Below are 20,707 nucleotides of genomic sequence, written 5' to 3'. Positions count from 1 at the left end.
CAGCAAACAAAAGTCTGGAACCTTTTCGTTCCCTGGGAACGCAAAGAGGTCCAGACCTGGCACCCCCCACTTCTGAGATAGAAGCTGAAATGTCTCTGGATTCAGTTCCCATTCTGCTTCTAGAATAGGCCTTCTGCTGAGTTTGTCTGCTACTCTGTTTAATGAGCCTTTTATGTGGGTTTCTGAGTGATTTTAGAGGCTTTTCTCCACAAGCCATTATTTCCAATGACAGACATAGTAGGTCTGGCACCCTGGTACCCCCTTGTCTAAATAGGAAACTGTGGCCATGTTGTCCGAAAGTATATTTACGTGACGGCCCTGGACCTGATCCCCAGGGCTAACAGCGCTTTTTTTTTTTTACAGCAAATAGCTCTCTGAAGTTTGAAGACTTTTCCCTTAAAGACTTTGATCACTACCCTTGTACCTGACATTTTTGAACGTGGGCTCCCCATCCCCACGCGCATGCATCCGTGGTCACCCGGAGCACAGACTCCTGAATTCAAGTATGACCCTGAGATAGATTTAGTGGATCTAACCACCATTGGAGGGACTTTTTGGTCTTTATCTATGCATCTTTTCTGATCCCACAAGTGCCGATTTCTTCCCCAATTTTGCAGGAACCACTGTTGTAGAACCCAGGAGTGATATTGGGCCCATTGAACTCCCGGTATTGATGAGGACATTGATCCCAGTAGGGACACGATTTCCCTTAATGAGACCTCCGCCTGTCCCAAAACTGCCGAGATTTTCCTGGAAATTTTTTCTATTTTCTCCTGAGGAAGAATTATGCTTCTGTTTACAGTGTCCAGAATGTAACCCAGAAACATGGTCATTTGAAATGGAGCCAAGTTAGATTTTTCCCAACTTATCTTCCACCCCAGAAATTGTAGCAACTGAAGACAGGAATTTAGATCCCTCTCTAATTCCTGAGCTGAATGTGCCAAAAATCAGGAAGTCGTCCAAATAAGGGACGACTTATCTTTCTCAGATGGAGACAAGCTGTTACCTCCGCAATTATTTTCGTAAAAATCTGAGGGGACGCTGCCAGGCCAAAAGGAAGAGCCTGAAACTGGTAATGGCATACAACGTTTCCGAACTCCAACGCAAACCTGAGAAATTTCTGGTGTTCGCAATGGATGGGTACATGCAAGTATGCATCTTGCAAGTCGATTGTTGCCAAGCAGGACAGAGGAAACAATATTTCTTACTGAGTAAATACTTTCCATTTTGAACTTTTTTTCTTTTAGAAATAAATGTAACTGACTTAAATTGATAATTAGCCGATATTTTCCCGACGGCTTGAGAACAACGAAAATGTGGGAGTAAAACCCCTCCCCTCTTTCTTAGAGGGACGCGTCGAATCACCTCTTGATCTAACAGCGTTATAATAGCCTGTCTCAGTGCGTTAGATTTTACTCCATCTTTTGGAGTTTTTGTGAGGTAGAACTTGGTTGGAGGTGAGCTCTTGAATTCTAGACGATAGCCTGACTATTATTTTTAGTATTAATGAGCTTTGGGAAATTTCCCGCCATTGCGAGAGGAATCTGGACAATCTTCCTCCCACCTTGTTCTGGCTGTCAATTTGATTCCTTAGTTCCAGGGGTAGTGGTTTTAACAATAGGCCTACTACCCCTGCCTCTACCTCTGAGGAAGGACCCTCTACGGCTTGGTTCCTGACCTCTACCTGTAGATTGGGAAAAACCTCTGCCCCGAAAGAATTTCCTAGCCTGAAGTTTCTTTTTTTTCTCAGGGAATTTTAACTTTCTGTCCGAGGGCCTGGAAAGAACAGTTTCCAAGCCCTTACCAAACAAGAGTCTCCCCTCAAACTGCATTGAACAAAGCCTGCTCTTTGAGGTTACATCACCTTCCCAGGTTCTAAGCCAGATCGCCCTGCGAATAGAGTTAATTAGGGCAGCAGCTTTGGCCGACGCCCTTAAAGATTCAACCGCTGCATCTGCAATAAAGGCCATTGCTCTAGAAATGATGGGAATAGCTTCTAAAAGCTGTTCTCGAGGAGTGCCTACCGCAATTAACTCTTGCAGTTCATCAATCCAAGAAATCAAATTCCTGGATACACAAACTGTAGAGATAGAGGGCTTAAACACAAACGAAATTGCTTCCCAAGCTCTTTTCGAATTAATTTCCACCTTCTTGTCTAACGGATCTTTCAGTGCCCCTGTGTCTTCAAATGAAAGATCCGTGTCCTTAAGGTGTTGCGACAAAGCCGCATCTAATTTAGGAATTTTCCACTTCTCAACTTCCTCATCTTCAAAAGGAAACCTACTTTTAAAAGATTTTGGAATAGCAAACCTTTTTTCCAGTTCCTTCCACTGTTCATCAATAATCTGATTCAGAGCCTTGTGAACAGGGAAGGTTCTGGAAACAGGGGCCTCAAGGCCTTTATATATGTGATCTTGAATAGAAACGTCCTGCACTTTTTCAGGGATTTGCTCACTGTCGTAGATAGCATTTAGAAGCTCAGCTGTCTCTTCTGCACTAAACAAAAATCTTGTCACCTTAGATATTTGTTCAGAATCCTGCGTGGACAATAAATCATCCTCCTCAGTTCTAGAGGAGACCGAAAAAACGTCATCCTCATTAATCGTTAAATTATTCATGCGATTAGTAGAGACAGAGGAACAAGTCTGTGCAGGCGTCAGTTTGTCAGTCAGTACATTTCTTAAAGTCTGAAAAGTCGACTGCATTTCCGATCTGAATGAGTCCAGGAACTTTGTAATCGTCTTAGACTCATTACTGGAATTGCTAGTACTAGCCTCTAAACAGTTTTGACATAAGGGCTTATCCCAAGTACTGGCTAGCTTAGCTGAGCAATTATTACATCTCTTAGACTTATTTTTATGCTTCAGAGATGTGACTTTATCCAAGGGCTTTGCCTATAAAACAGAGAAAAAAAACCAACAAAACTTATATAAGTCAAAGAATCTTTTCCTCTTTAAACAGCAAAGTGTTACCTGCATCTGTGCTGTAAGAGGACAAACATACCTGTCCTGCTGTTGTAGGAGCAACCACGGCTGGCCCTGTAACAGTTTTCTTTGAGGGTTCTGTAGGAGTAACATTAGCAGGCTCCATGTTCCCTTAGAACCCTTTCCCCACTGAGAATGGACGCTTAAATAGCCCGCCCGAGGCTGGCCCCACCTCTTCTCCCCTGCCGCCATGTTGCTTCCTGGCACCCCTTCTCCTTGTACCTTCCTCCAGGAACATGGGGACAAAAAAATAAAGTGAGGTCAATGCTCCAAACCTGACTGGCAGGTCGCCTATGAGCGGGAAACCAGCGGGGAAAAAGCGGCGGTATCCGTGTCTGGAAGGAGGTCGCCGCTGATGACGCCATGCGTACTGTGCCATGCGTACACCAGATGCCTGCGCCACAAGCGTCATGCGTACCACCATCCGTACGATCTAACGCCTGCACAGTAAGCGCTTCCGGACGCCTCCTCCATACTGCAGGAAACGCCATGCTTCCGGACGGTGTGGGTCTCTGTCACACCTCCTCACCGCCAAGACACCGGTAAGCAGCCCTGCTTTGCTCCAGTGCCCCATTTCTGCCATCACCATGCCAGAAACAAAGACATGGGTCCCCCGCACGGATAATCCTCAAGGGATGGGAGCCCTTAACGACTCCTGCACAAGGAGCTCACCCCCCTTACAAAAACATGTCTATGTTCCTAGAAGGTAGGAAACACAGTGAAAACTGTAGTGGGTCAGCTTGTGTGCACATATGTATGGTGGCCTATTTTGTATGCAAATTTGTAAAGCGTCTGTGTTTCCATAGATTGAGGAACTGGTGTCCTCTCAACCTATCGGCCGTCCTGGAGGAAGCCTGGAGAAAATAGACACGTGGCTGCATTGAAGGCACAACAAGAAGCCTAGTTAGCCCAAAAGCTGAAGCAGTCTGTCCATTATTACTGCCATTTACAGAACAAAATGGCTGCTATTCATGGAAATCTGTCAGCACATGCTTGCTCAGGGCTCGTTCACACTGGAGGCGCTTTTGGAGTTTTTTTTAAGCGCTGGCGATTATTCCAAATCGCCCTGAAAGGGATTGTGCAATGATTCTCTATAAGAGTTCACATCTGAGCGGTTCGTTTCCAATCCACTCAGAGAAGAGCTGCATGGACCATTTTTGAGGCGATTTGCCTCAATGGAAGGTAAGGGGAAAATGCAAAACGCTCACAAAACCAATTTGTGCAGCGATTGTGATCGCGGATCAAAGAGTTCACTTCCTGACATCGCTCTGACGGAATTGCTCTGCAAAAGCGTTTGCAAAAACGCTTACCAAAACCGCCCAACTCACACAAAACGGCCGGGAAGGGGAAAAAAATACCTAACGCAAACGCAACGCAATGTAAACAAGGCCTCAGAGTCTACAGACCAAACGTAACTTTCCCCAAGGGGTTTTTGGTGCCAAGGGGTTAAATGTACATCTTGTGGCTCTAGTGGTTGCCTCACAAGCGCTTCGACAGGAGAAAAGGGCTTTACTAATATTGAAATTATTATTATCTTAAACAATAAGAAGCATTGATCCTAAGTATTTACATTGATTTCACATTTACATAAACAATGCAAAAATAATACAAAATCTTAGCTAGTTAAACATTATTATGCACATTACTGACTGCCGCACATTTCCTGACCAGATGTGCCGCTTCCTCAGAGACTCAGCATCAAATTCACATCTATTTGTGTTACTTAAAGGGAAGGTTCAGGGAGGGTGGAGAAAAAATAAAAATCAATTTCCACTTACCTGGGGCTTCCTCCAGCCCGTGGCAGGCAGGAGGTGCCCTCGCCGCCGCTCCGCAGGCTCCCGGTGGCCGACCCGACCTGGCCAGGCCGGCTGCCAGGTCGGGCTCTTCTGCGCTCCAAGTCCTTGTACTTCTGCGTCCCACGCCGGCGCTCTGACGTCATCGGACGTCCGCCGGGCTGTACTGCGCATGCGCAGTAGTTCTGCGCATGCGCAGTACAGCCCGGCGGACGTCCGATGACGTCAGAGCGCCGGCGTGGGACGCAGAAGTACAAGGACTTGGAGCGCAGCAGAAGAGCCCGACCTGGCAGCCGGCCTGGCCAGGTCGGGTCGGCCACCGGAGACCACCGGGAGCCTGCGGAGCGGCGGCGAGGGCACCCCCTGCCTGCCACGGGCTGGAGGAAGCCCCAGGTAAGTGGAAATTGATTTTTATTTTTTCCCCACCCTCCCTGAACCTTCCCTTTAAGTGGCATAATAAAAAAAAAAAATTAAAAAAATTTGCAGCTAGCTCAGCTGTTCTGGCAATAGGAGCTTACATGAGGGACAATGAATTAAAAGAGGCTTGGGAGAATGCATTTTTTTTTTTTTTTTTTTTTTTTTTTTTAAATAAGTCATCAGGGAAAAAAGAAAAAAAAAAAAAAAGCCTTACTCACCTGGTGCTTTCTTCAGCCCCTTGCAGCCGACTGTCCCACGCTGACCGCTCCGCCCTCCGCACGCTGTTCAGGCCGACCTCGAGGTCATCCTTATTGCGCCTGCTTGAAGCACCGCTGTCAATCATGGCCACATTGTCCGTGGCGCACTGCGGAGAGCGTGGGAGGGGCTGGAGTCGGCTACAAGGGGCTGGAGAAAGCCCCAGGTGAGTAATAGGGCTGCTCAAATCCGATCCGGGAGACATCCGGATAGTTGCTATCCGGATATCTTCCAGTAAACCTGTGCGGGGTGGGCACGGGGCAATCTTACCTGTCTGACCCTCGGCGCCTCCCACGTTGCAGTCCAAGCGGCAGTCATGTGATTACAAACACTTCCTCCTTCCGGGTTGAAGGAGGAAGTGTTTGTAATCACGTGACGCACGTGGAGCGCATCGTGGGAGGCGCTGAGGGACGGACGAAGAAGACATCAGACAGGTAAGATTGACCACCCCACACAGGTTTACTGGGAGATATCCGGATAGCAACTATCCGGATGTCTCCCGGGTCGGATTTGAGCAGCCCTAGTAAGTAAGGCTGATTTTTTTTTTTATTTTTCCCTGACGACTTCTTTAAAGAACTTGAAGTAAGGGGTATATGGAAGCTGATATTTATTTCCTTTCAAACAATGCAAATTGCCTGACTGTCCTGCAGATCTAATAATGTTACCCAAAGATTGTGACCAAGCATGCAGATCAGAGGGTCTTGAGTGAAGTGTGATTACATTACCTGCATCGTGTTTGTCTCTGGTGTGCGATTCAGACATTATTGATGCCAGAGAGACCAGCAGGACTGCCAGGCAACTGGTGTAGTATAAAAAAGGAAAATATGACAGCCTCCGAATACCTTGCATCAGGTTTTATTTGGAGATACTAGACTTCCAGAGAACCCTCCAAATGTATCTGCTGCGTCCCAGGTGGAGAAATTCAAATTCCTTGGGTCCATAATATCCAACAACCTTACACAGGATAAAAACCAGGGCTGTGGAGTCGGAGTCTGAGCAATTTTGGGTACCTCGAGTCGGAGTTGGAGGTTTGATAAACTGAGGAGTTGGATCATTTTTGTACCGCCTCCACAGCCCTGAAAAAAAACACTATTACCATTACCAAGAAAGCCCAACAGAGGATGTACCACCTCTGGAAGCTGGGGGAAAAAAAAAAAAAAAAAAAGGGATTGGCCTACCACAGAAATTATAGGTGCAGTTTTATACTGCAATCAAATCCATGACGACATCAACAACTGTTTTGGCTCATGTTCTGTAAGAGACTGCAGCTCACCATCTGATCAGCAGATATAATCATTGGCTGCAGCTTACCTATAAGCAAGATCTTGATGCTGGCATGGAAGGGAGTGATCAGGATTGCCTTAGACCACACTAACCCTGCCCAGTACAAACACTAAATTCTCATACTACTAGAACTTGAAAACATCACAGCACAGAACTAGAAAATTAACGGTTCTCATCCAGTTTACCACTACTTTAACTATATCTTGTCATGCAATATCTATACTGTCCTTGTATCATACTGTCTGTGCCCAGTAAATGATATACCAGGTGAAACAATAGCAGATTTACTTACCTGGGGCTTCCTCCAGCCCCTAGAAGCCTATGCGTCCCTCGGCACAGCTCCACTCTCTGCCAGTTTCCCAGGGTCGCAGAGCGCTCCAGGCCACAGATCAGCGGCCACTTTGGAAAGAAACCCAGGAGATTGGCTGAGAGTGGAGCTGTGCCGAGGGACCCATAGGCTTCTAGGGGCTGGAGGGAGCCCCAGGTAAGTAATTCTGCAATTATTTGAATCACCTAATGTATCCTTTAAGTAACTGCCAAGTCAAATTCCTTGTAAATGAAAACGTATTTGGCCAACTACAAAAGATTTTGATCCAAATCCCTGTCGCATAAATTTACATAAAATCAGTATCTCAATGACCATCCAGTAGACTACAGTAGACTAGAATGAAGACTACTAAAAACTGAGTAAAACTGTTCTTGTGCAATCATTTAGTAAGCTTGCCAAAATGTTTGTGGAGATGTGTGTATTTGCAATTGCACCACTGATATCTTACTATTCTTTTGGAAATTATTCTTGTATTCAGCTATGGCCCAAACAAGGGTTATGTGGCCCTTTGACTTTTTTTCTTGGATCAAAGCCCGGTATTCCTAAGTAAATCAGGTTCCTGCTGTTTTCAATTAGTAATATAAGGTTTAAACATTTTACCTGCACTGGTTTAGCACTGACATTCACTTCTGGCAAGAAGTCCACAGACTTCCTAATTTTATCATCAGTACTCGGTCTTGGACTCTTCTGTACAGGAGATGGCAGTTTATCAGTAAAAGCCTCCTTGAGCTTTTCAACCATTTTTTGTTTTTTCATCTGGCTTTTTTTTGTGTCCTGTTGGCTCTCAGCAACCAAACTGGCCTTGGAGTCCTCATGTTTCTTTTTATGTTTCTTTTTCTTCTTTTTCAGTTTTACATCATCCATCTCCTCATCATCAGGACCTGCAAAAGCAGGCTCCTCTGCTGCATGAGGAGGCGTGGTCTCCTGAATTTTGACCTCCACTTCCTGAGCTGCTTTGTCTTTCTCATCAGATATGACATCACTGCATACACTAAATGTCTCTGTATCAGGTCCTAAAGGGGAGGATTCTCCTTTCCTGGGGGTTTCAGATCCTGATGGCTTTTTGGATTTCTTCTCTTTCACTTCTTCTTTTCCTTTAGCTTTAGCATCTTTACCTTCTTCTTTCTTGGACTTCTTAGAGTCCTTGTCCTCTTTTTTGGGTTTCTTACTGCTCAGGTCCTCTTTGTGCTCGGACGATCTTTTCTTTGGTTTGGACTCTGGTGGTTGGCTCTCAGATGGTTCAGTCTCAATCTTGGACTTTTCCCTGGATTTCCCAGATTTAGATTTTTTCTTTTTCATTTCATCCATCTGTTCCTCATCTTCCTCCTTTGATTTTTTCTTCTTCTTCTTCTGTGGAATCTCCTCTTGTACATCACTGTCAGATTCCGCCTCAAAAAGATCACTAGATGACAATCTTGGCTATTGGGAAAAAAAAAAAAGATATAGATTTTACAATACAGTAAAATAATTTTTAAGAGGCTTACTTTAAAATGTAAGCGAATGATCTCTGTACAAAAAGCTTTTAATAAAAAGTGTGCCAGAGATCATGAATGAAAGTTTTTTTTTGTTTTTTTTTTAAACTTACCCCAGCTGCCTCCAGCCCCACAAGCATGGATACGCCCCTCGTGGTCCTCCATTTAGAGCAGGAGTGTTAAACTCAAATACAAAGTGGGCCGAAATTGTACACTGGGACCTAGTCACGGCTCAACCTCTGTCATGCTTATGGGGCTGGAGGAAGCCCCCAGGTAAGTAACAAAATTAAAATAAAAAAAAAATAAAAAAATAAAATGTATGAACTCTGGATAACTTTAGTCCTGGTGCACACCGAGCAGTTTTTGATGCGTTTCACAAACTGCTGCCGCCTGTAAAAAAAAATTGGCTAATGTATCAATGGGCTTGTGCACACCAGCGGTTTGAGGTTTTAAGCAAACTGCAAACGTGGGTCCTGCAGCACTTTTGCTGTTTGCAGAAGTGTTTCTGCCTCAAAGTATAGGAAAAGCTCGAACCGCTCTGGAAAGCGCTAGATCAGAGCGGTTTGCCAGGCGTTTTTGTTACAGAAGCTGTTCAGTAACAGCTTTTACTGTAACAATTGTAATCTGCTACAGAAAAACGCTCCAAAAAACGCTAGGCATGTTTAGAAAAAGTCTCTAAACATGCCTAGAATCGCTCTGAAATCTGCTCCAAAAACCTCTAGCGTTTAGACAGTCTGCTAGCGGTTTTGGTGTGCACTGGGCCTTAAAGTGTACCAGAGCTCACTGCAATAAAAAGATTTATACATACCTGGGGCTTCCTCCAACCCCATCCGCTCAGATCACTCCCACGCAGCTCCGGTACAGGGTCCCATCTCAAAGATCACAATTTCGGAATCGTCAAAGTGGCGAGTATCGCAACGACATTTCCACATGAGGGAAGTTTGAAGAAATGGCTTCATACTTCTCCCAAGTCCTGGCGAGTGTGGCCCGCAGCATTAGCAGTGTTGGACATACCTTCCGCACGACCCAAACGCTGTCCGGCCTCTATCATTGTCATCCGGCTCTTGCACACGCCATACTTCCTGGTTCCTGTATGTCACATGACATACAGGAAGTATGCCGTGCATTAGATCCTGCAGGAGAAGAAGCGAATAGATGGGCATCGCTGGACTTGTGCTGGAAGGTATATCCAGCACTGCCGCAGCTTGGGGTACAGAAGGGGCACATAGAGAGACAAAGCGGGCACAGGGAGAGACACAAAGTGGGCACCGATAGACCCAGAGGGTGCACAGAGAGAGACCCAGAGGGTGCACAAAGAGACAGGGGGAACAAAGCTTGATTTAAAGGAAATTGTGAATCGAATCATAATTTCGGACAGAAATCATTCAATTCAAGTTTTCCTAAAATCGTTCAGGCCTAGTAGACAGCAGCAATAACTGGATGCATGCATTTACTACAGTATGACCCAATATATGACACTGTCACACTTACCGGTGTTTCCTTTTTAGCAGCTTTCTGTTTAGCTTCAGCTTGCTTTCTCCTGAATTCAAGAAGAACTTCTCTGCAGGTATCAAGATGGCCCTCCGGTTCCCAGGTATCTGCATCGGATTCATAATTCTTCCAGCGGACGCGGTACAACACTTGACCCTGCAAAAGTTAGTTTAGATTGTTAGGAATCAATGGCGAGTAAGTCAACTGAGAGGTAAGAATTTGCAGGGTGTTACCCAACAAAGTGAATAGCGTATGATACAACAACAGAATAAAAGTGACAAATGAAAACATGTCTAGCATATGGAGAAGTCCCATGTGTCATGCTACAAAGCATTTCATTTTTTTATTATAAAAATCTAAAGTTTGAGCTGAAAGTAGAATTCCTTGAGGGGCCTTTCACACTGGTGCGGTGCGGTATTTTACCGCAGCCTATTGCTAGGGCAACGAAAGTCTATGGGGTATACTCACATTATCATAATTAAACTTGAGCACAAACCTATCTGCACCTTGGTCCCAATGTTCAATTTCAGCCCACTTTATTTTGAAATTGACACCCCTGCACTAGAGTGAGAAGGCAACCTGGCATCAGCGAGGGGGGCTGACGCCGGCTAGCATGCTGACACTCCGCCCCCTTGCACACGCACCAGCATGATTATGGTATTACAGCATGGTACTAAAGGGGATCAAAGTGTTGGACAAACTAACACAGATTCCCTTCAGTAACACGCTGTGATCTACACAGGCTGACAGTGTGCTGGACTGATCTAGCAACAGCTGATCTTGCAACAGCTCCCCTGGCGGAGAACCAAAATGTGCCGATGTAATATTTAAATCACATGGCGCAGGAGTGGTGCCGGCAGTGAGCGAAGTGTCGGACTTAGTCTGACACGGATTCAAAGAGGTAGACGCTGTGTCGGGTTTTATCTGGCAACAGCGCACCAAGCAGCAGCCATGATTTCCTGTTTTGGAATACATCTGACACTGGAACTATAATGAAACAAATGCCAATATTGGACATATTCCGACACAGGAATGGATAGGGTTCATGCACACCTGGGAAAAGAACTTTCTTTTACAATGAGTTAGTGGAAAGCCTCTGGATGAGTCAGAACCTCCATGAACCCACTGCTGTGGGACAGGAACCTCTTCACCACCCTGACCACCCTGATCACTCCCATTGATGTATGAGCACAACCGTTCTGCCACTTGTGCATGGCAGAAAAAGCCTTGTACAATGTTGTTAGTGCTACTTGGCATGTGCAGACCATACCTGAACACGGCCAGTATGGTCACACTCATACATGAGCCAGAGTGTGTCCATGAACGCATATTTGACAAGCCCTTGGATAAATTGGGAAAACTCGTGATTCAAATGAGGTTTATTTGGCGCAGGTGTGCAGTGAGGATACAAAGGGTTATTTACCAGTAATTCCGCCATCCACCCTGCGCTCCAAACAGCATGCACTCGTCCTATTGGTCCCATTGCAAGCCTCACACGTCTTCAAGCCGGAAGGAGGAAGTGCGCCGGTGTGAGGCTTGCAACGCGACCAATAGGACGAGTGCATGCTGTTTGGAATGCAGGGCGATCCCCATTCACGCTTAAATAGGTTTGTCTTTCAGTAAATATTAAAATGTTACAGGAATTTTTTTGAGCTACACTTCATCTGAAGCATGACCATACACAACAGCGCGTTTTGTAGGGAATAGATCAGGAAAATTATAAAACGATCCATATCTACCTGACATGAATCATTTCCCTAGTGGGGAGCGACAGGGGGAATGCAAGGTTAGCGCAACTCTGCTTACAGCATAAAAGGAGGCGAGCTGATGGTAGCCTGGTGCTCACCAAAATTAGCTGGGTGCAGCAACCGGCTAAAAGAGCCTGGGGAGAACACCAGAAATACAAGTCTGGGTTGCTCAACTGGCAACCACAGCACAAGCATGTGAAGAAGTGTCGTCTCCACCTGGCCTTTCAGGATTTTACAGGTTGCGACTCTCAAAGATTGGGTTTATGATGCAATCAAACTGCTCACCAGGTCAGGGGTTGAGGAAGGATGTACAGCAGAAGTAGGAGGCGCCCCATGGACAATCACTGATATAAATTACACCGAACTATAAAGGAAGGTGTCAGGCTACCTTAAAGAAACACTGAAGTGGAACAAAAAATGATGATATTATGATTTGTATGTGTAGCACAGCTATGAAATAAAACATTAAGATCAGATATATCAGTCTAATTGTTTCCAGTACAGGAAGAGTTAAGAAACTCTAGTTGTTATCAGGGCTGTGGAGTCGGAGTCGTGGAGTCGGGCAATTTTGGGTGCCTGGAGTCGGAGTCGGGAAAAAATGCACCGACTCCGACTCCTAATGAATTTGTAACTGTAATTAAAATAGAAAATATGATAAAATGTTCTATTTCTCAGATAATAGTCATTAAAAATAATGTATATATACAGTATATATACAGTAATAGCTATGCTTAGTCCACAAAAATGAAATAAACCAATCAAAATTAGTTACTTGTGCTGCTTCAATAAAGCAGTCCCCGTATTTTTAAGGTCAGATATACATATCTGATTGTGACTGTATATATGATGTGTACACAGGAATCTCTTATATATACTAAATAACATCTATGCTGTAAGAATAAAGCCTGATGTGTAGCTGTGTCACTAATAGAGATGGTCAACGAGATGGAAATAATTCTGCATTGATGCTGATTTATGCAAATGTAGGCACTCCCTTTGCTGATGAAATCAAATAATTTGATATGTTGTTAAAATTTGGTTTGGTGACTACAAATTAAAGGGTAACTGAGACGGATGAAAAGTAAAGTTTTATACATACCTGGGGCTTCCTCCAGCCCCCTTCAGGCTAATCAGTGCCTCGCTCTCCTCCACCACCCAGATCTTCTGCTATGAGTCCTGGTAATTCAGCCAGTCAGCGCTGTCCGGCCGCATGCCGCTCCCACAGCCAGGAACATTCTGCACCTGCGCAATAGTGCTGCACAGGTGTAGTATGCTCCTGGCGGCGGAGTGTGTGCATGCGCACTACGCCTGACTGGCTCAAGTACCTGGACTCATAGCAGAAGATCCAGGTGATGGAGGAGGACAACGAGGGACTGATTATCCTGAAGGCGGCTGGAGGAAGCCCCAGGTATGTATAAAACTTTAATTTCATCTGTCTCAGGTTTACTTTGTTACACAGTAGTACTATACTCTACATATGCACTCCCCACAGAGCTACAGGGAATCCACTGAGAATGCTGTGCACATTGAACACAGAGGTGTTGTCTGTTTACAATCTCCTCATTCCCCTGCAGAGTACCTGCACATCATTCTTACATGTACCCACACTTACATTGCCTAGGGCCTGATAGATGTTCTTTGTTCCGGTTTGTACCTTTTACAAGTACTCTTACCGAGGACTAGTTTTAGTCTAAAGGGAATAAATATAGTAGTCTACATATCCTTCTCACTTCAGTTGTCTTGTAAAATTCCTAAGCGTTGGCAGTTAAGAGATGAATTTCATGTTACATACTTTTAATCAACAAAATTGTAATATGCAAATTAGAGGAGTCGGAGTCGGTGGAATCCTAAACTGAGGAGTCGGAGGATTTTTGGACCGACTCCACAGCCCTGGTTGTTATCTCTATGCAAAAAATCCATTAATCTCTACGACTTTCAAAGTCGTGGAGAGGGCTGTTATCTGACTTTTATTATCTCAACTGTAAGTGAACTAATTACTTTTTCTCTGCCAGAGGAGAGGTCATTAGTTCACAAACTGCTCTGAAAGAATCATTTTGAATGCTGAGTGTTGTGTAATCTACACATTAGAGAATGATGCAATGTTAGGAAAAACACTGTATACCTGAAAATAAAAATATGAGGATATTTTCTTTGCTGCTAATCTTCTAGTAATTATTCATAGTACACAACCAATTCACTATATCATATATTTTTTTTCGCTGCAGTGTCTCTTTAATGATGACTATTACCCAAATACATAATAAGATGTATCAATTTCATCTATGGACAACGCGTTTCACAGTTTGATGCCGCTTCGTCAGGTCAGTGATATGCCCGAGAAGTGAAAAATGTGAAGCCGGGGTGCCAGAGATTAGACAGCAGCAGAGGTCTGCTCTAATAATTGATCACATTACCAATGCTAGCTTTGACACTGCTAAACAATAAAGCCATGCAGCTGTCAACTGATTACTGTTACCCTCTGCACTTCCCCTTCCCACATAATCTAAAAAAAAAATGTATAGCCTTTCCTTGTCAATGTATAATCACTAAATCAATCCACTATTAGGCCTGGTGCACACCAGAGGAGTTTTTCTGAGCGTTTTGAGTTTTTAAATCTGCTGCTGTTATCCTATGTGTCTGTGCACACTGGAGCAATGAGGTTTTGTAAAAAAACCCATAGCATTACATTGGGAAGAGCTTTTAGAGGTTTCAAAAGCTCTTCCCAATGTAATGCTATGGGGGTTTTTACAAAACCTCATTGCTCCAGTGTGCACAGACACATAGGATAACATTAGCAGCAGATTTAAAAACTCAAAACGCTCAGAAAAACTCCAAGGTGTGCACCAGGCCTTAGTTGAAAGGGTCTTCTGTTTCAGTGGATTTTTATTGCATCCAAGGAACGGATCAGAAAGGCCTATAGTGGCGTCACATTCATGCTAAACGCTTTCCTACAAGTGAGCAGAGCAGTGGTTGGCTTCGGTTCCTATCATTTGGTAAATGCATGATGTTGAAGCATCTGACGTCCGCCGGGCTGTACTGCGCAGGCGCAGTAGTTCTGCGCATGCGCAGTACAGCCCGGCGGACGTCCAATGACGTCAGCGCGCCGGCGTGGGACGCAGAAGTGCCAGGAAATGGAGCGCAGAAGAGCCCGACCTGGCCGCCGGCCTGGCCAGGTCGGGTCGGGCACCGGAGACCACCGGGAGCCTGCGGAGCGGCGGCGAGGGCACCTCCTGCCTGCCACGGGCTGGAGGAAGCCCCAGGTAAGTGGAAATTTATTTTTATTTTTTTAAACCCCTCCCTGAACCATCCCTTTAAGGACGACAAAACAACGGAATCGAGCATCACGCTTGTGCAAATTGTCGGGAAAAGCCGGTATTGAGCCCAGCAGGATGGTGCAGGGAGGCCACTATTCAGGGGAAAGAAATTCAGAAGCTGCTAACCATGGATCTACTGTCCGCTATGAATCATTACCCAGCCAAATCTGAGGTCCATACAAAAATTAAGTTCAGTCCACACACAGACTGTGTAAAAGCACTAGACACTGACGAGTCAGAATCCATTTACAGCATAACTGAAGTAAGGGGGACATGGAGGCTGCCATATTTATTTCCTTTTAAACAATACCAGTTGTGTGGCTCTGCTGCTGATCCTCTGCCTCTAATACATTTAGCCATAGACCCCGAACAAGCATGCAGCACATCAGGCTTTTGACATTATTGTTTGATCTGACAAGATTAGCTGCATGCTTGTTTCTGGTGTGATTCAGACACTGCTGCAGCCAAATAGATCAGCAGGACTGCCAGGCAACTGGTATTGTTTAAAATGAAATAAATGAGGCAGCCTCCCTATTCTTCTCACTTCAGTTGTCCTTTTATATCATTACACGGTTTGGCACCACAGCTGGCTGCCACCAAGTGCCTTGCATAAATGAATAGGGTTGCCTAACTATTGCCTAAAGGAAACCAGAAACTATTAACAACAAGTTTTATACATACCTGGGGCTTCCTCCAGCCCCATCCGCACAGATCGCTCGCTCCCATGCTGCCATCCTCCAGCTCAGAGCCCCGTAACAACCAGTCGCGGCCAGTCTGCACAAGAGAAGTGCGCCCTCTACGTATCTCTCCAGCGGCTGCTCAATAGGATCCTGATCCTGTATAAAGCGGACCTGAAGATAATCTAAAAATAAAGAGTTTCACTTACCTGGGGCTTCTGCAAGCCCCTTGCAGCCGTCCTGTCCTGTGACGGTCCTCCACGATCCTCCATTCTCCCGCTGCCAGCTACTTTCCGTTTTGCCATCAGGTCACTGCGCGGCTCTGGCCACGCATATCCTTGCGTTCCAGTCAGCAATAGCGCTATTGCAGCCGGGAACACATAAAAAGGATACGCTTGGAAGCCCCTCGACTTACAAGTCAAGTAACGAAGCTAGCTGGTGGCGGGGGAACGGAGGATCGTTGAGGAGCGCCTTGGGACAGGATGGCTGCAAGGGGGTTGCAGAAGCCGCAGGTAAGTGAAACGATTTTTAGAATCTCTTCAGTTTCACAGAGCACCGGGTATATTTTTAAATTCCAATTGAAGGGAGGTTCATAATGTAGTGTACCATTTGGGATACGGGAATATATGTACTCACATCCACGGACTACGGTATATTTCCCGGCATGCAGGACACTGCTGGGACAAAAAAAAAAAAAAAAAAAAAAAAAGTGGTTCAGTGCCAGTCGGTCCTGAAGCAGATGGCGTATCCCTTACGGGCCGTGGGCACTTATAGTAGCGAGGCTCTCTCCTCCCACACCCAAGGGCACACTACAATGCAGGGGCAAAAATCGCATTCCTTCAAACCGCTTGCGGGTCCCAGCCCTGAAAGTGCTTTAACACCTAAAAGCACTAGTGATTTTGGAGTGATTTATGGGCTAAGGCAAACTAGAGCACTAATTTGGAATTGCCGGAGATTCCTTAAAGTGAATGTCCAGGCTGCACCGTCTGGGACCGGGAGCCATCGGCTGAGAGCGGAGCTGCAGCGAGGGACATAATAGCTGCTAGGGGCTGGAGGAAGCCCTGGGTAAGTAGATGTAATTTTATTTTGCAGCCTGGACAATGTCTTTAACCCCCTTGGCGGTATGAAAAATACCGCCAGGGGGCAGCGCAGCAGTTTTTTTTTTAATTATTTTTTTTTTAAATCATGTAGCGAGCCGAGGGCTCGCTACATGATAGCCGCTGCTCAGCGGCATCCCCCCAGCCCCGCCGATCGCCTCCGGCGATAGGCGATCAGGAAATCCCGTTCAAAGAACGGGATTTCCTGGAGGGCTTCCCCCGTCGCCATGGCGACGGGGCGGAATGACGTCACCGACGTCGGGACGTCATTGGGAGACCCGATCCACCCCTCGGCGCTGCCTGGCACTGATTGGCCAGGCAGCGCTCGGGGTCTGGGGGGGGGCCGCGCGCCGCACCGGATAGCGGCGATCGGGCGCGCGGCGATCGGGGTGCTGGCGCAGCTAGCAAAGTGCTAGCTGCGTCCAGCAAAAAAAAAATTAAGTAAATCGGCCCAGAAGGGCCTGAGCGGCACCCTCCGGCGGCTTACCCCGTGTCACACACGGGGTTACCGCTAAGGAGGTTAAAGCAGTGGTCCTCAAACTACGGCCCGCGGGCCGAATGCCGCCCCCCGAGGATTTTCACTGGCCCCCACACACAAAATGTATAACTTATAGATGTGGCCCACTGCACCTTTAAATATCAGCGGCCCACATATAGAATAGCAGTACTGGCACCACCCATCCTCCTGTAGAAGCCAGCAAGCAGTCATTTGCTGGCTTCCAATCCAATTCTGCATTAGGCGACACTGCTGTCCAATTGGGTGGCAGGTTGTCACCAGAGCTGTGGAGTCGGAGCAATTTTGGGTACCTGGTGTCAGAGGTTTCATAAACTGAGGAGTCTGATGATTTTTGTACCGACTCCACAGCACTGGTTGTCACCTGGGTATGCTTCACTGTCTGGTGCACAAAGACATTCTTTGGGTGTCATGACTGAATAGCTGCTGCTGGGAGTTCTCCTCTGGGCATGATTGGGGGGGAATCAATACCTAGATTCAATGTAATGTTTTTCAACATCATTTTAACTATGTTCCAGCCCCCCAGCAGTCTGAAGTATGTAGACCCGGCCCTTGACCGGAAAAGTTTGGGGACCCCTGCTTAAAGGGTACCAGAATTGCAATTTGTTTGAGAAACGAGGGGAGCAGACATACATGGTTACCTGTACTGATGCCCATCACTCTCCCCATTCTCATCTTAGCCCCCAACTCACCTAGAATCCACCCCGTGATCCTCTTGTGGTCGCCCACTCTAGGCCTCATTCACACCAGGAATCTCAAAAACGCTGCAAAATCACTAGCATTTTGCAAAGCAATTTTCCTGTGATTTTTCACTGTACAGGAAAGAGATTTTGTAGAGATTGCATTTTCGTGAGTCTTTGACATTACAATGCCATTGCTCCAAAAATCGCTAAAAAATGCTGCATGCACCATGTTTGCAATTGCAGCAAATTTCTAATCGCTAGCAATCGCTACAGTATAAACTCTACCATTGATGTGCATTGCCATTGAGCTTTTCCAAGCACTAGAGCAGTGGTCCTCAAACTAAGGCCCGCAGGTCAAATGCGGCCCCCCCCAAGGCTTTTCCACAGGACCCCCAAACAAAATGTATAACTTCTAGATGCGGCCCACTGTACCTTTAAATATTGGCTGCCCGCATATAGAATAGAAGTACTGGCACCACCCATCCACATACCGTAGAAGCCAGTGAGCAGTCATTCGCTGGCAACCAATGACACTGCTGTCCAACTGATTGTCACCTGGGTATGCTTCACTATCTGGTGCACAAAGACATTCTTCGGGCACCGCATGACTGAATGGCTGCTGCTGGGAGTTCTCCCCCAGGTATGATTGGTGGTAATCAATACCTAGATTCAATGTAATGTTTTTCAACATCATTTTCTGTGTTCCAGCCCCCCAACAGTCTGAAGTATGTTGACCCGGCCATTGACCGAAAAAGTCTGGGGACCTATGCATTAGAAATTCAGGGCTGGTTCACTTTCAGTGCTTTACTGATCAATGACAATCGGCAAAGCACTGTGACTAAATTATCCCTATGGGATCATTCTTACTGCAGCGTTTGTGATTTGCATAAATCGCAAATGTGCCGCATGCATCATTTTTGGGGCAATTGCGATGCGATTTTCATTCTATAGAGCCAGAACTGCAAACTGCAAACACAAATCTCTGCAAAATTACAAAAGGTCATGCCAAAAAAAAAAAAAAAAATCACAATAGCGATTCACATTCCTAGTGTAAATGAGCTCACAGACAAGCTGAAATTGCTAGTAAAATGTTCCAGTGTGATTTCAAAGCGATTTCAACAGCACTGTTTCTTTTTCTTTACTTTTCCCAAAATCAAAATGCTACAGGCAACACTTTTGCGATTTTAATAAGAGCAATTCAGTCTGGCATTAAATCACCACGTCCCATGTCAGCGAAGATATAGTGCTGACCATCGAGTTCCTCAGCTGAGGCAGGGGACCTAATCATAAGTTTTGTTTTACAGGCAATGAATGTACTGGTCGTCTGCCTTGGTGTAGTTATAGGACTACTGTAGGGGGCAGGGCTGTGGAGTTGGAGTCGTGATTTCAGAAACTGAGGAGTCGTAGTCATATGAATTTTGTACAAAATCCACAGGCCTGTTAAGTATTAGACTAAGGAGTCAGAGTCGACGAGTCGGAGCAATTTTGGGTACCCGGAGTGGGAGTCGTGGTTTCAGAAACTGAGGAGTCGGAGTTGGAGCCTGAATATTTTTGTACCAACTCCACAGCCCTGGTAAGGGGGAAAAAAAAAGTTGAACTTACCTGGGGCTTCTAATGGTCCCCTGCAGACGTCCTGTGCCTGCGCAGCCACTCACCGATACTCCGGTGCCCCCCCCCCTCCCCCCGGTTCACTTCTGGAATTTCCGACTTTAAATTCTGAAAACCACTGCGCCTGCGCGGCCGTGTCCTCGCTGCTACTGACATCACTAGGAGCATACTGCGCAGGCACAGACTGTACTGGGCCTGCGCAATACACGCCTGGTGACGGCAGTGGAAGCAAGGGGGCAACCGTGCAGGCACAGTGGTTTTCCAACTTTAAAGTCGGAATTTCCAGAAGTGAACCGGAGACGGGGACCAGCGCATCGGTGAGTGGCTCCGAGGGCATAGGACGTCTGCGGGGGACCATTAGAAGCCCCAGGTAAGTTCAACTCTTTTTTTCCCCCTCTACCCCCCTACAGTAGTCCTTTAAGTTATGGGAGGCCCACTGGAAAGAATTGAACAGCCCCTGTAATGGGAGGACCATTGGGAATTACTGGAGAGCCCCTGTAATAGGAGAGGATCCTGCTCAGCTCACATCTGCAGTCAGCTGTACAGGGAGCTGTAATTAGTCGGCCATCCATTTCTCCTCCTGCAGCCCAGATGCATGCAGTAGCGGGCAGCCATTTGCGCCAGCACACCCCGCACGGCAACCAGAGCCGCCCCCAGGACCGCCGCAGAGGTCCTCGCTCACCTCCTCTATCTTGGAGTCTATGATGCTCTCCACCTCGAAGACGTCCTCCTCATCGTCGCCGCTCTCCCCCGTCTCCATCAGCGCCCCGCTTTCCCCTCTGTCCTCCTCCACCCCTCCGCTCCCGCCAGCCGCAGCGCCGTTCCCATCTCGCCCCGCAGACTCCGCCATGATGCTTCGAGCTGTGCAGCAGACGACAACGGGAAAATCCTCCTGCGACACACACCTCCCCGATACGTCCCGGAGGGACAGAAGGCCCAGCCAATCACAGGCCGCGGCGCCAGGCTCGGGTCTCCCATTTTCCGCCAATAGGCTCGGAGGAGCTTAGATGCGGCCGCCGGAGATTGCGTTGTCCGTTCTATG

General features: G+C 46.5%; 1 protein-coding gene across 1 annotated transcript in view; it reads right to left on the bottom strand.

Annotated features, from left to right (window-relative positions):
• MPHOSPH8 (M-phase phosphoprotein 8) overlaps nucleotides 1–20,580 on the bottom strand; it is a 52,138-nt gene extending 31,558 nt beyond the window's left edge. Inside the window, exons 1-3 of the mRNA XM_068266925.1 lie at nucleotides 20,348–20,580; nucleotides 10,025–10,180; nucleotides 7,662–8,480 (exon numbers count right to left, since the gene is read on the bottom strand). Of these exons, the coding sequence (XP_068123026.1) occupies nucleotides 7,662–8,480; nucleotides 10,025–10,180; nucleotides 20,348–20,515 (1,143 nt within the window). The 5' untranslated portion in view covers nucleotides 20,516–20,580. The remainder of the gene's footprint in view (nucleotides 1–7,661; nucleotides 8,481–10,024; nucleotides 10,181–20,347) is intronic.
• Nucleotides 20,581–20,707: the final 127 nt, after the last annotated feature.

This window comes from Hyperolius riggenbachi, chromosome 2 (genome assembly GCF_040937935.1).
Source record: "Hyperolius riggenbachi isolate aHypRig1 chromosome 2, aHypRig1.pri, whole genome shotgun sequence".
Classification (NCBI taxonomy): Eukaryota; Metazoa; Chordata; class Amphibia; order Anura; family Hyperoliidae; genus Hyperolius; species Hyperolius riggenbachi.
Note: the sequence above shows the minus strand (reverse complement) of the source record. Positions and strands in the feature narration are given on the sequence as shown.